The 15,325-nt window shown below is 52.1% G+C and overlaps 1 protein-coding gene across 1 annotated transcript in view; it reads left to right on the forward strand.

The window, feature by feature from the left end:
* The window catches only part of LOC144609690 (pre-mRNA-processing factor 39-like), a 40,859-nt gene that overhangs the window by 12,647 nt on the left and 12,887 nt on the right, over window positions 1–15,325 (forward strand). Inside the window, exons 4-9 of the mRNA XM_078428195.1 lie at window positions 2,528–2,646; window positions 4,483–4,650; window positions 8,208–8,379; window positions 9,278–9,385; window positions 13,002–13,166; window positions 13,596–13,722. Of these exons, the coding sequence (XP_078284321.1) occupies window positions 2,528–2,646; window positions 4,483–4,650; window positions 8,208–8,379; window positions 9,278–9,385; window positions 13,002–13,166; window positions 13,596–13,722 (859 nt within the window). The remainder of the gene's footprint in view (window positions 1–2,527; window positions 2,647–4,482; window positions 4,651–8,207; window positions 8,380–9,277; window positions 9,386–13,001; window positions 13,167–13,595; window positions 13,723–15,325) is intronic.

The raw sequence follows: 15,325 nt of genomic DNA on the forward strand, positions 1-15,325 counted from the left end.
TGCCGGTTAAAATCGAAGGTGGACACAAAATGCTGGAGTAACAGCGGGTCAGGCAGCATCTCAGGAGAGAAAGAGTGGGTGACGTTTCGGGTCGAGACCCTTCTTCAGTCTGAAGAAGGGTCTCGACCCGAAACGTCACCCATTCTTTCTCTCCAGAGATGCTGCCTGACCCGCTGAGTTACTCCAGCATTTTGTGTCTCAACTTACCCATGCCAACCACACCAGTCCCATCTGCCATCTCCCCACGTTCTCCCTGTGACCATGCGGATTTCCTCCGGGTGCTCCGGTTTCCTCCCATAAAGACGTGTGGGTAAAGGACGGATCAGGTGCGCCTGGCGGCACGGTGGCGCAGCGGGTAGAGTCGCGGCCTCACAGCGCCAGAGGCCCGGGTTCGATCCTGACTACGGGCGCCGTCTGTACGGAGTTTGTACCGGGACCGCGCGGTATTTTCCCGGGTGTTCCGGATTCCTCCTGCATCCCAAAGACCTCCAGGTTTGTAAGTTAGGTCGACACAAAATGCTGGAGTAACTCAGCGGGTCAGGCAGCATCTCAGGAGAGGAGGAGTGGGTGACGTTTCGGGTCGAGACCCTTCTTCAGTCTGATGACAGTCTGTGTTTTTCTTACAGGTTTGTAAGTTGATTTGGCTTTTGTAAATTGTCCCTAGTGTGTAGGATAGTTTAGCTTATTGTCACGTGTACCGAGGTACAGTGAAAAGCTTTTGTTGCGTGCTGTCCGTTCAACAGAAAGACAGTACATGCTGACAATCGAGCCACTTACAGTGTGGATACATGTGATAATGGAACAACGTTTAGTGCAAGTTACAGCCAGCAAAGTCCGATCAAGGATAGTCCGAGGGTCACCAAAGAGGTAGATGGTAGTTCACCACTGCTCTCTGGTTGCGGTAGGATGATTCAGTTGCTGGGAAGAAACTATAATGCTAGTGTACGGGGAGGGAATCACTGGTCAGCACGGACTCGGTGGGCCGAAGGGCCTGTTTCCACGCTGTGTCTCTGTGTGAAGTTACAAGAATAACAAGAAGTTGTTAACCTCGAGCTAAGTTTAATGACCACGAGGAAGCAAGGTTACAGACAAAGCCACAGCTACCGAAAACGATGACGCCCACGGGTAACACGCATGCGCAAGATAACTTCTTGCAGGAACGGTGCAGGAGGAGGCCATTTGGCCCTTCGAGCCAGCACTGCCGTTCACCGTGATCATGGCTGATCATCCACAATCAGTACCCCGTTCCTGCCTTCTCCCCATAACCCCTGACTCCGCTATCCTCAAGAGCTCTATCTAACGCTCTCTTGAATGCATCCAGAGAATTGGCCTCCACTGCCTTCTGAGGCAGAGAATTCCACAGACTAGATAGAGCTCTTAAGGAAAGCGGAGTCAGAGGGTATGGGGAGAAGGCAGGAACGGGTACTGATTGAGAATTGTAGATGGGCTATTGCATGCTTGCCATGATCGCATGATCAGCCATGATCACATTGAATGGCGGTGCTGGCTCAAAGGGCCGAATGGCCTCCTCCTGCACCTATTGTCTATTGTCTACATCTCTCCGAGTGAAAAAGTTTTTCCTCGTCTCTGTTCTAAATGACCTACCCCCTTATTCTAAACTGTGTGGCCTCCTGGTTCGGGACTCCCCCAACATCGGGAACAAGTTTCCTGCCTCTAGCGTGTCCAATCCTTTAATAATCTTATATGTTTCAATATGATCCCTGTCATCCGTCTAAATTCCAGCGTATGAAAGCCCAGTCGCACCAGTCTTTCAAGGTACGACAGTCCCGCCATTCCGGGACTTAATCTCGTGAAGCAGTCTGCAGGAAGGTCTCGGATCCGAAACTTCACCCATTCCTTCTCTCCGGAGATGCTGCCTGACCCGCTGAGTTCCTCCAGCATTGTGTGTCTGGCCCACATCCCCTTTCCTGAGCTCAAAGACAAAATATCATGTGATGTGTTAAATACTGTATCAGGCCGTGTACAAAATGCAGTTACTGCTAAAATAAACACACAAGATAAGAAGTACTGCGTACTAAATACTGAACACTATGGCCAAAACAAGCGTAGATTTTTTTTAGATTTAGAGATACAGCGCGGAAACAGGCCCTTCGGCCCACCGAGTCCGCGGCGCCCAGCGATCCCCGCACATTAACACTATCCTATACACACTAGGGACAATATATACATTTACCCAGTCAATTAACCTACAAACCTGCACGTCTTTGGAGTGTGGGAGGAAACCGAAGATCTTGGAGAAAACCCATGCAGGTCACGGGGAGAACGTGCGAACTCCGTACAGACGGCGCCCGTAGTCGGGATCGAACCTGAGTCTCCGGCGCTGCATTCGCTGTAAGGCGGCAACTCTACCGCTGCGCCACCCTTGTACACACTGTAAAACACAAACTACAGTCTCTAAAGTCTGGAAAGCTTGTAGCTGCCTCCGCGACGTCGAACAAGTGTGCTTTCGCTCCTCATTTCCCACCCGGTGGTCTAACAGCTACTGTGTGCTGTTCTTCCGCCACAGGTGTACCAGCGGGGCCTGCAGTCCATCCCCCTCAGCGTGGACCTGTGGGTGCACTATGTCGTCTTACTGCAGGAGATCCTCGAGCCCGACAGCCCCGATACCTCAGTCAAACTACGGAGGTAAGCTGTGCAAGGGGAAAAAAGGTTTAGATCGAAGGTAGAGGCAAAATGCTGGAGTAACTCAGCGGGTCGGGCCGCATCTCGGGAGAGAAGGAACGGAAGCACCCGTTCCTTCTCTCCCGAGATGCTGCCCGACCTGCCGGGTTACTCCAGCATTTTGTGTCCGTCTCCGGAGGTGCGCTCATTGGGCTGGGAGAGAAATGGGAGCAGGGCGGTGATGTTCCCAGACGTGACGTGATGTAGCCTGGCCTTCCCTTCAGAGGGCAGCGATTGTGCCCCCTGGTGGGGGTGGAGAGGTGCAGCGGCAGAGACCCCCTGGTCCGAAACTGACCCCTGTCTGCGTCAGGAAGATGCAAGTTCCCCGTGGGTTTCTCTCGGTGCTGTCCGTACGGAGTTTGCACGCTCTCCCCCGTGACCTGCGTGGGTTCTCTCCGGGTGCTCCGGTCTCCCCCCACACTCTGGGTCATACTGAACTAGATGTATAACTCTGTATCCCTATCTATGAATGGGTATGTACAATATGCTTGAAGATTGATTCTCTCAATGTAGGGATGATGCTCGAAGGGAATCTTTGCCAAAGATCATTGCAAAATGCAATCTGTCTCTCCCTCCAGAAACCATAAATTAATCTGACTTTTGTTTAGTGGGTAAACTGGCATAAGGAGCTGACAGTTGAATCTTGTATTCAGCATTGTTGCCAATAATGTGTCGTCCTGACCTATTCCACACTTAAAGCACAGTTTTCTGTAAATTCGCTTTGTCGGCCAATTGGCTTCGGTAAAGATTGTAAACTGTCCCGGGTGTGACTGTGTTTGTGTGTTAGTGTGTGTGTGTATGTTAGTGTGTGTGTATGTTAGTGTGTGTGTATGTTAGTATGTGTGTGTTAGTGTGTGTGTTTATTAGCGTGTGTGTTAGTGTGTGTGTTAGTCTGTGCGTTAGTGTGTGTGTGTGTGTTAGTGTGTGTGTATGTATGTGTGTGTTAGGGTGTGTGGGTGTGTGTTAGTGTGGGTGTGTGTTAGTGTGTGTGATTGTGTGTGTTAGTGCGTGTGTGGGTTAGTGCGTATGTGTGTAGGTTAGTGCGTGTGTGTGTTAGTGTGTGTGTGTTAGTGTGTGTGACTTAGTTTGTGTGTGTTTGTGTTAGTGTTTGTTAGTGTGTGTTAGTGTGTGTGTGTGTTAGTGTGTGACTGTTAGTGTGTGTTTGTGTTAGTGTGTGTGTGTTAGTGTGTGTGTTAGTGTGTGACTGTTAGTGTGTGTGTGACTTAGTGTGTGTTTGTGTTAGTGTGTGTGTTAGTGTGTGTTAGTGTGTGTGTGTTAGTGAGTGTGTTAGTGTGTGTGTTTGTGTGTTTGTGTGTTAGTGTGCGCGGTGATCGCTGGTCGACGCAGACTCGGGATGAAGGTGCCCACGCGGTCACATGGAGAACGTGCAAACTCCAGTCGCACACGCTCACTCACACAGTCTCGCACACACACGCACACACTCACACAGCACCCGAGGTCAGGTTGGAGCCCGGGTGTCTGGCGCTGTGAGGTAGCAGTTCTGCCCACTGTGTAAGCCTTATCACCTGTTCCCGGCTCGAGTCTTGTGTCTGATGGGAGTGGAGAGAAGAGGGAAAGATTGATCAACCACGATTGAATGGCGGGGTACACTTGAAGGGCCGAGTGGCCTAATTGTGCTCCTGGAACCTATGAGAAGGTGGGCGGGTGGCGTTTCGGGTCGGAGTGGGTAACGGCGTGTCGCCTTTGCCCGCTAGGTTTGACGCTGTTGCCTGACGCTCGTCTCTTGTGTGTCTCTCCCTCTCTCTCTCTCTCTGTGTCTCTCTCCCTCTCTCTCCGCAGTGTGTTCGAGATGGCGCTGGCTGCCGCTGGCACCGACTTCCGTTCCGACCGGCTCTGGGACATGTACGTGAGCTGGGAGAAGGAGCAGGGGCAGCTGAAGGCCGTCACCGCCATTTATGACCGGCTGCTCTCCGTCCCCACCCAGCTGTACAGCCACCATTTTGAGAAGTGAGTGAGGGAGAGTAGGGAGGGGAGAGGAGAGGGAGGGTGTCTATTGGCGCATTTATTTCACAAAATGCTGGAGTAACTCAGCGGGTCAGGCAGCATCTCGGGAGAGAAGGAATGGGTGACGTTTCGGGTCGAGACCCTTCTTCAGACTGATGTCAGGGGGGGCGGGACAAAAGAAGGATATAGGTGGAGACAGGAAGATAGAGGGAGAACTGGGAAGGGGAGGGGAAGAGAGGGACAGAGGGACTATCTAAAGTTGGAGAAGTCGATGTTCGTACCGCTGGGCTGCAAGCTGCCCAAGCGAAATATGAGGTGCTGTTCCTCCAATTTGCGGTGGGCCTCACTATGGCACTGGAGGAGGCCCATGACAGAAAGGTCAGACTGGGAGTGGGAGGGGGAGTTGAAGTGCTCAGCCACCGGGAGATCAGGTTGGTTAATGCAGACTGAGCGCAGATGTTGAGCGAAGCGATCGCCGAGCCTGGGTTTGGTTTCGCCGATGTAGAGAAGTCGACATCTGGAGCAGCGGATGCAATAGCTGAGGTTGGAGGAGGTGCAGGTGAACCTCTGTCTCACCTGGAAAGCAGGTTTGGGTCCTTGGATGGAGTTGAGGGGGGGAGGTAAAGGGACAGGTGTTGCATCTCCTGCGGTTGCAGGGGAAAGTGCCCGTGGTGGGGGTGGTTTGGGTGGGAAGGGACGAGTGGACCAGGGAGTTACGGAGGGAACGGTCTCTGCGTCTTTGAGCGGGTGGGTACAGTCTCCTGCACGGGTCTCAGTGCAAGCTTGGTACAGGTTGGCGGCACCACGCTGGGGCAGCTGCTGCCTCACAGCGAACGCAGCGCCGGACGCCCACGTTCCATCCCGACTACGGGCGCTGTCTGTGCGGAGACTTCCCCGTGACCTGCGTGGGTTTTGTCTGCGATCTTCGCTTTCCTCCCGCGCTCCAATCTTCGAAACTAAGGGGTCGGCCATTTAGAACTGAGATGAGGAAAAACTTTTCCAGTCAGAGAGTTGTGAATCTGTGGAATTCTCTGCCTCAGAGGGCAGTGGAGGCCGATTCTCTGCATGCATTCAAGAGAGAGCTAGATAGAGCTCTTAAGGATAGCGGAGTCAGGGGGTATGGGGAGAAGGCAGGAACGGGGTACTGATTGAGAATGAACAGCCATGATCACATTGAATGGCGGTGCGTACAGGCTCGAAGGGCCGAATAGCCTCCTCCTGCACCTATTGTCTATAAATCACCCCCCCCACCCTAGTTTGGAGGGAGCGGATGAGAAAGTGGGATAACATCGATGGGCGGCATGGACAAGGTGGTCCGAAAGGCCCATTTTGACACTGTATTTCTAATGTAAACTAATCCTGCCCCCCCCCCCCCCCACCCCCTGCTGTAGGAGAGATGTCAAGCTGGAGAGGGTACAAAGAAGTCTTGCAAGGATGTTGCCAGGACTAGAGGGCATGAGCTACAGGGAGAGGTTGAGCAGGCTGGGTCTCTATTCCTTGGAGCGCAGGAGGATGAGGGGAGATCTTATTGAGGTGTACAACATCATGGGAGGAATAGATCGGGTAGACGCACAGAGTCTCTTGCCCAGAGTAGGGGAATCGAGGACCAGAGGACACAGGTTCAAGGTGAAGGGGGAAAGATGTAATAGGAATCTGGGGGGTAACATTTTCACACAACCGGTGGTGGGTGTATGGGACAAGCTGCCGGAGGAGGTGGTTGAGGCTGGGACTATCCCAACAATAGACAATAGGTGCAGGAGTAGGCCATTCGAGCCAGCACCGCCATTCAATCTGATCATGGCTGATCATTCTCAATCAGTACCCCCGTTCCTGCCTTCTCCCCATACCCCCTGACTCCGCTATCCTTAAGAGCTCTATCTAGCTCTCTCTTGAATGCATTCAGAGAATTGGCCTCCACTGCCTTCTGAGGCAGAGAATTTCACAGATTTACAACTCTCTGACTGAAAAAGTTTTTCCTCATCTCCGTTCTAAATGGCCTACCCCTTATTCTTAAACTGTGTGGCCCCTGGTTCTGGACTCCCCCAACATTGGGAACATGTTTCCTGCCTCTAATGTGTCCAACCCCTTAATAATCTTATAGAACGTTATAGAAACAGTTTATTTGTACCTCTCCAACATTATAGAAACAGTTAAACAGATACATGGATAGGACAGGTTTGGAGGGACATGTGCCAAACGTGGGCAGGTGGGACTAGTGTAGCTGGGACATGTTGGCCCGTGTGGGCAAGTTGGGCCGAAGGGCCTGTTTCCACCATGTGTCACTCTATGACTGACTAGTGTAGATGGGGCATGTTGTTCAGCGTAGGCAGGTTGCGCTGAAGACATTGTTTCCTCGCTGTGTGGCTCTAGGACTCTACGACTAGTGTAGATGGGACATGTTTCGGCGCTGTAAGACTCTTTTGAGTCAATCCATATCTGTTTTTGACCCACTTTTCTTGCTAGCTCCGTATACACCTCTGCTAACACAAGTCCTAGACACCTCCAGAAGATCACCTCATCCTCCTGCGATCTCCAAGGAATAAAGTCCCAGCCCGCCCAACCTGGGACAACAGACAATAGGTGCAGGAGGAGGCCATTCAGCCCTTCGAACTTGTGTGCACCGCCATTCAATGTGATCATGGCTGATCATTCTCAATCAGTACCCGGTTCCTGCCTTCTCTCCATACCCCCTGACTCTGCTATCCTTAAGAGCTCTATCTAGCTCTCTCTTGAATGCATTCAGAGAATTGGCCTCCACTGCCTTCTGAGGCAGAGAATTCCACAGATTCACAACTCTCTGACTGGAAAAGGTTTTTCCTCATTTCAGTTCTAAATGGCCGACCCCTTATTCTTAAACTGTGGCCCCTGGTTCTGGACTCCCCCAACATTGGGAACATGTTTCCTTAAGAGCTCTATCTGGTGGATAGAGTCATGGGAGTCATGCTTTAGTTTAGTTTAGAGATACAGCGCGGAAACAGGCCCTTTCGGCCCACCGAGTCCGCGCCGACCAGCGATCCCCGCACACTAACACCATCCTACACACACTGGGGACAATTTACATTTATACCAAGCCAGTTAACCTACAAACCCGCACGTCTTTGGAGTGTGGGAGGAAACCGAAGATCTCTGAGAAAACCCACGCAGGTCACGGGGAGAACGCACAAACTCCGTACAGACGGCACCCGTAGTCGGGATCGAACCTGAGTCTCCGGCGCTGCATTCGCTGTAAGGCGGCAACTCTACCGCTGCGCCACCATGCCACAGCAATCCCTTGGGACACACGCAGAACCACGGGGATGAGTGATGTCCCCACCCCTGGCCAGAGACGAACCCTGACACTCTCTCCCTCTCTCCCTACCCTCTCACCCCACCCCCTCTCTCACCCCACCCCCTCTCTCACCCCCCCCCTCTCTCACCCCCCCTCTCTCACCCCCCCTCTCTCACCCCCACCCTCTCTCTCTCCCCCCCCTCTCTCTCCCCCCCCTCTCTCTCCCCCCCCCCTCTCTCTCCCCTCCTCTCTCTCCCACTCTCTCTCTCCCCCCCCCCCCTCTCTCGCGCAGGTTCAAGGAGCACGTGCAGAGCTACTCACCAAAGGACGTCCTCTCCACGGACGAGTTCCTGCGTCTGCGGTCCGAGGTGGTGACCAGCCTGGCGGCGTCGGAGGCCGATGGCGACGAGGGCCCCCCTGGGGATGACCCCCCTCCGGGAGTGGGGATCAGAGACCAGGGGAAGGTGACCGGGGGGGGGGGGGGAGGATCTCGGCCGTCAAGATGAATGAATATTTTATTGCCACGCGCACAGTGAAATTCTTTGCCCTGTATGCAAAGAGTCGCCACACGAAGGGCACTTACAAAGTGCTCCGCCCCCCCGCGGTCCTCCCACACCGGGTCGGCCATTGTTCTCCCTTTCCGTTTTTATCATTGAGACTAGTGTAGCTGGGATTATGCAGGAAGAGGCCACTCGGCCCTTCGAGCCTGTACGCACCGCCATTCATTGTGATCGTGGCTGTGATCTTAAACTTCCACAGTTAAGAATACACTGGAATTTAGAAGGCTGAGAGGAGATCTTATCGAAACATATAAGATTATTAAGGGGTTGGACACGTTAGAGGCAGGAAACATGTTCCCAATGTTGGGGGAGTCCAGAACCAGGGGCCACACACAGTTTAAGAATAAGGGGCAGGCCATTTAGAACGGAGATGAGGAAAAACTTTTTCAGTCGGAGAGTTGTGAATCTGTGGAATTCTCTGCCTCAGAAGGAAGTGGAGGCCAATTCTCTGAATGCATTCAAGAGAGAGCTGGATAGAGCTCTTAAGGATAGCGGAGTCAGGGGGTATGGGGAGAAGGGCAAGAACGGGGTACTGATTGAGAATGGTCAGCCATGATCACATTGAATGGCGGTGCGTACAGGCTCGAAGGGCCGAATGGCCTCCTCCTGCACCTGTTGCCTATTGTCCCATGCTTCTCCCATGGACAGGCGACCGAGGCCTGAACTGGCGAGCCGAGATTTACCGGGATAGTGGCGGCGTTTCCCGCCCGTCCCGAGCTGCGGCGGCGCGGTTCCCCGTGCCTCGCGGGCGCGCGTGGCGTTGCCGGAGCCCCTCTTACCCTCCCCTCTTTGTCCCTGCCAGGCCGACACGGAGATGGAGAGGATCCGGGCCCACCTGGAGGCCACTCGGCAAGAGATGTACCTCCTGAACGAGGCGGAGGTCAGCAAGAGGTGGCACTTCGAGGAGTCGGTAAGGGCAAAGCCAGGCACCGCAAGGCGGGCCGTCGCTTAGCGGTGGTAACGGGGGTCAGGGACCTTATTGAGGGCGTGCAGCGTAGGTTTACCAGGTTAATTCCCGGAATGGCGGGTCTGTCATATGTTGAAAGACTGGAGCGACTAGGCTTGTATACACTGGAATTTAGAAGGATGAGAGGAGATCTTATCGAAACGTATAAGATTATTAAGGGGTTGGACACGTTAGAGGCAGGAAACGTGTTCCCAATGTTGGAGGAGTCCAGAACAAGGGGCCACACAGTTTGGGAATAAGGGGTCGGCCATTCTAGAACGGAGACGAGGAAAAACTTTTTCAGTCAGAGAGTTGTAAATCTGTGGAATTCTCTGCCTCAGAAGGCAGTGGAGGCCAATTCTCTGAATGCATTCAAGAGAGAGCTAGATAGAGCTCTTAAGGATAGCGGAGTCAGGGGGTATGGGGAGAGGGCAGGAACGGGGTACTGATTGAGAATGATCAGCCATGATCACATTGAATGGCGGTTCGTACAGGCTCGAAGGACCGAATGGTCTCCTCCTGCACCTATTGTCTATTGGCACAGCCTCAGAGTACACGGGACATACCGTGAGGGTTGGATCGGGTGAAAAGCTCCCGCTGCCCTCTCAGGGGCAAGAATGCGAATGGATTAGATACAGAATCGACCCTTCTCTACGCCGTCTTGAAATACACTTTACAGGGCTGGCATAGCCCGCGCGGTTTTGGAGAGAACATGAGGGGCGGCACGGTGGCGCAGCGGTAGCGTTGCTGCCTCTCGGCCACAGAGACCCCGGTTCCATCCTGACCTCAGGGCGCAGCGGTAGAGTTGCCGCCCAACAGCGAATGCAGCGCCGGAGACTCGGGTTCGATCCCGACTACGGGCGCCGTCTATGCGGAGTTTGTGCGTTCTCCCCGTGACCTGCGTGGGTTTTCTCCGAGATCTTCGGTTTCCTCCCACGCTCCAAAGACGTACAGGTTTGTAGGTTAATTGGCTGGGTAAAATGTAAAAATTGTCCCTCGTGTGTGTCGGATAGTGTTAGTGTGCGGGGATCGCTGGGCGGCGCGGACTCGGTGGGCCGAAGGGCCTGTTTCCGTGCTGTGTCTGAACTAAACTGTGCCAGTGAGCACAGCCTCAGAATCGAAGGACGTGCCTTCAAAATGGAAACTAGGAATTTAGTTTTGGTTTAGTTTAGAGTTACAGCGCGGAAACGGGCCCCTTCGGCCCACCGGGTCCGCGCCGACCAGCGATCCCCGCACACTAACACTATCCTACACACACTAGGGACATTCAGACCAGGCCAATTAACCTACAAACATGCACGTCTTTGGAGTGTGGGAGGAAACCAAAGATCTCGGAGAAAACCCACGCAGGTCACGGGGAGAACGTACAAACTCCGTACAGACGGCGCCCGTAGTCGTGATCGAACCCGGGTCTCCGGCGCTGCATTCGCTGTAAGGCAGCAACTCTACAATACAATGCAATACAATATATCTTTATTGTCATTGTACAGGGGTACAACGAGATTGGGAATGCGCCTCCCATACGATGCAATAAATTAATTAGCTAAAGTCAGTATTAATTTAAACAACCCAATGAAACAAATTAGAACAGTATTAAAACAGAATAAAGTGCAAGTAGGTCTGTGCCGGTTCACTGTGCGATGTGACCATCCGGCTCAGCAGGACCGGTTCATAGCAGCTATGGCCCTGGGGATGAAGCTGTTCCTGAGTCTGGAGGTGCGGGCGTAGAAGGCCTTGTATCGTCTGCCCGATGGAAGGTGTTCGAACAGACTGTTGCAGGGGTGTGAAGAGTCTTTATGGATGCTGGTGGCTTTTCTGAGGCATCGTGTGTTGTAGATGCCCTCCAAGGCTGGTAGCTGTGTTCCGATGGTCCTCTGAGCTCTATGGACTACCCGCTGAAGAGCTTTCCTCTCTGCCTCCGTGCAGCTGAGCTACCACACAGGGATGCCATGTGTTAGGATGCTCTCTGTGGTGCAGGTCATCAGCAGCTGTTGGGGTAGACCAGACTTCTTCAGTGTTCTCAGGTAGAACAGTCGTTGCTGTGCCTTCTTGACCAGCGCAGCAGTGTTATTGGACCATGTTAGGTCCTCCGATTTAAATGGAAAGACTCTAATCCTCCCACCACGCTCCATTGGTATTCTGAAACGATATCATGTTTAAATCTAGAAAAAATTAGGAGTGATATTGTTGAACCCTCGATTAAATTAGATATGACTTGGGGAAGCTTTATTCAATATTTTCACACAATATAAGTTGTTCCCTCTCCAGTCGTTATAATAATTTTTTACCTTTATTTGGTGGAACAGATTTAAGGACAAACAGGGGTCCTCAACTCTTGACATTTTTGTTTTTCTTTGCAGCCCAGATTCTGTTTTGTTTTGGGGTTTTTTGTGTTTGTTTGCTTATTTTAGTTTAGGGGGGTAAATTATTATTATTTTTTCTTTTTTCTTTTTATCTTTTAAAAAAAAAAAATGTAATGGCAGTTTCTATACCATCTCGAAATCCCACTTCGATAGCCATTACTTCTCGGGGGTGAAATGTAGTTATAGCTTCCGCACACGTCGCACCCTGACATGACAAATCGAATCTCCCAATCTTCCAAACGCAGAGACCGTTCCCTCCGTAACTCCCTGGTCCACTCGCCCCTTCCCACCCAAACCACCCCAACCCCGGGCACTTTCCCCTGCAACCGCACGAGATGCAACACCTGTCCCTTTACCTCCCCCCCTCAACTCCATCCAAGGACCCAAACAGTCTTTCCAGGTGAGACAGAGGTTCACCTGCACCTCCTCCAACCTCATCTATTGCATCCGCTGCTCTAGATGTCAACTTATTTACATCGGCGAAACCAAGCGCAGGCTCGGCGATCGCTTCGCTGAACACCTGCGCTCGGTCCGCATTAACAAAACTGATCTCCCGGTGGCCGAGCACTTCAACTCCCCCTCCCACTCCCAGTCTGACCTCTCTGTCATGGGCCTCCTCCAGTGCCATAGTGAGGCCCACCGGAAATTGGAGGAACAGCACCTCATATTTCGCCTGGGCAGCTTGCAGCCCAGCGGTATGAACATTGATTTCTCCAACTTTAGATAGTCCCTCTGTCCCTCCCTTCCCCTCCTCCTTCCCAGATCTCCCTCTATCTTCCTGTCTCCACCTACATCCTTCCTTTGTCCCGCCCCCCTGACATCAGTCTGAAGAAGGGTCTCGACCCGAAACGTCACCCATTCCTTCTCTCCCGAGATGCTGCCTGACCTGCTGAGTTACTCCAGCATTTTGTGAATAAATCGATTTGTACCAGCATCTGCAGTTATTTTCTTATACCCTATATGTATTTTGAAACTGGATTTATCTTAAGGCTACATTTGTTGTTAATGTAATCCTGATCCCTATGTATCAATATCACTGTTATGTTTATTATTTTTTGAAATTTAATAAAAAAAAGATTTGAAAAGAAAGAAATGCCCTCCGAAATGTGAGTGCCCAGAAACTTGAAGAGGAGCCATGTTCTCTGTCGACTGGGCTGGAGACTCCGTGCGTCTACCCGATCTATTCCCCTCGTGATTTTGTACCCTCCCCTCCCCAGATCAAGCGACCCTACTTCCACGTCAAGCCCCTGGAGAGGGTCCAGCTGAAGAATTGGAAGGACTACCTCGACTTTGAGATCACCAACGGCACCAACGAGCGTGCACTGGTATTGTTTGAGCGCTGCGTTATCGCCTGTGCTCTGTACGAGGACTTCTGGATCAAGGTGAATTCCTCCCCCCTACCCCCGGGCATCTGGCTGTGTCTGGGAATCAGATCTCCGGTGTTCTCTCTGGGGATCTGACCCCCCCAGGTCGGTGGCTTTCAAAATTTTGTTTTTAATTTTTGCAAGCGTTCCAACAAAGAATTTCACGTTTTACTTTGATGTTCTGCCTTCTAACATAATCTTTTAATTCCATTGCTGTTTTATCTGCACGTGTTGCTACAAACTAAAGAAGTTAAGGATTTTCTGAAGAAATGTGTAAGCCTGTTTCCACTGTGAGTGCCCCCTCCAGTTCTCAATAAGCTGTTTATTTTTTGTTCCACGATGCCTTTTTATTTTTAAATTAAACGCGGCGCGGAGCCGGGACTTGGTCTTGCCTCACACTCTTTCCCCCCCCCCTCTCTCTCTGACCCCCCCCCCCCCTTCCCGCAGTACGCCAAGTACCTGGAAAACCACAGCGTGGAGGCGGTCCGCAATGTCTTCCAGAGGGCGTGCATGGTCCACTTGCCGAAGAAGTCCACTCTGCACCTCCTGTGGGCCGCCTTTGAGGAGCAGCAAGGTGAGGGGGGTGCAAGGAGGGGGGGGGGGGAACTGCAGCCGCTGGTTTGAGCGGCGCGGCGGGTAGGGCTGCTGCCTCTCGGCGCCGTGGGACACGGGTTCGATCCGCTTGTCCGTACGGGGTCTGTACGTTCTCCCCTCCAGGTGCGCGCTCTTCCCCCCCCACGCTCCAAGGACGTGCGGGTTTGCCGGTTTAAACGGCCTCTGTAAATTGTTCCCTGGTGCGCGCAGGATGGAAATAGTCCAAGGGGTGGTCGCTGGTCGGCGGGGCGGGGCGGGGGTTGTACAGTTTGATAGCCACAGGGAAGAAGGATCTCCTGTGGCGTTCTGTGCTGCATCTTGGTGGGACCAGTCTGTTAGGAAAAGGGGACGTACAACGAGATCTGGGTGTCCTAGTGCATCAGTCACTGAAAGGAAGCATGCAGGTACAGCAGGCAGTGAAGAAAGCCAATGGCATGTTGGCCTTCATAACAAGAGGAGTTGAGTATAGGAGCAAAGAGGCCCTTCTGCAGTTGTACAGGGCCCTAGTGAGACCGCACCTGGAATACTGTGTGCAGTTTTGGACTCCAAATTTGTGGAAGGATATTCTTGCTATTGAGGGCGTGCAGCGTAGGTTTACTAGGTTAATTCCCGGAATGGCGGGACTGTCATATGTTGAAAGACTGGAGCGACTAGGCTTGTATACACTGGAATTTAGAAGGATGAGAGGGGATCTTAGACAATAGACAATAGTCTATCGAAACGTAGACAATAATCTACAATAATCTTATCGAAACATATAAGATTATTAAGGGGTTGGACACGTTAGAGGCAGGAAACATGTTCCCAATTATGGGGGAGTCCAGAACAAGGGGCCACACAGTTTAAGAATAATGGGTAGGCCATTTAGAACTGAGATGAGGAAAAACCTTTTTCAGTCAAAGAGTTGTGAATCTGTGGAATTCTCTGCCTCAGAAGGCAGTGGAGGCCAATTCTCTGAATGCATTCAAGGGAGAGCTAGATAGAGCTCTTAAGGATAGTGGAGTCGGGGTATGGGGAGAAGGCAGGAACGGGGTACTGATTGAGAATGATCAGCCATGATCACATTGAATGGCGGTGCTGGCTCGAAGGGCCGAATGGCCTCCTCCTGCATCTATTGGCCCTTGGTCCTCCGAAATATTCCAAACGGAATTTAAACTGGAGGTGTAAACGTGTTTCCATGCTGCATCTGTAAAGTAAGCTAAAACTGTGGGAATGTGAGTCGAAATGCCTAGGAAGGAACTGCAGACGCTGGTTTACACTGAAGATAGGCACAAAGTGCTGGAGTAACTCAGCGGGTCAGGCAGCGTCTCTGGAGAGAAGGAACGGGCGACGTTTCGGGTCGAGACCCTTCTTCAGACTGAAGACAGTTCTCGACCCGAAACGTCACCCATTCCTTCTCTCCTGAGCTGCTGAGTTACTCCAGCATTTTGTGAAATAAATACCTTCGATTTGTACCAGCATCTGCAGTTATTTTCTTATACACCCACCACCCTCTGTGTGGAAAAGTTACCCCTCGGATCCCAATTAAATCTTTCCCCCTTCACCTTGAACCTTTGTCCTCTGGTCCTCGATTCCCCTACTCT

This window comes from Rhinoraja longicauda, chromosome 34, assembly GCF_053455715.1.
Source record: "Rhinoraja longicauda isolate Sanriku21f chromosome 34, sRhiLon1.1, whole genome shotgun sequence".
In the NCBI taxonomy this organism is placed as follows: domain Eukaryota; kingdom Metazoa; phylum Chordata; class Chondrichthyes; order Rajiformes; family Arhynchobatidae; genus Rhinoraja; species Rhinoraja longicauda.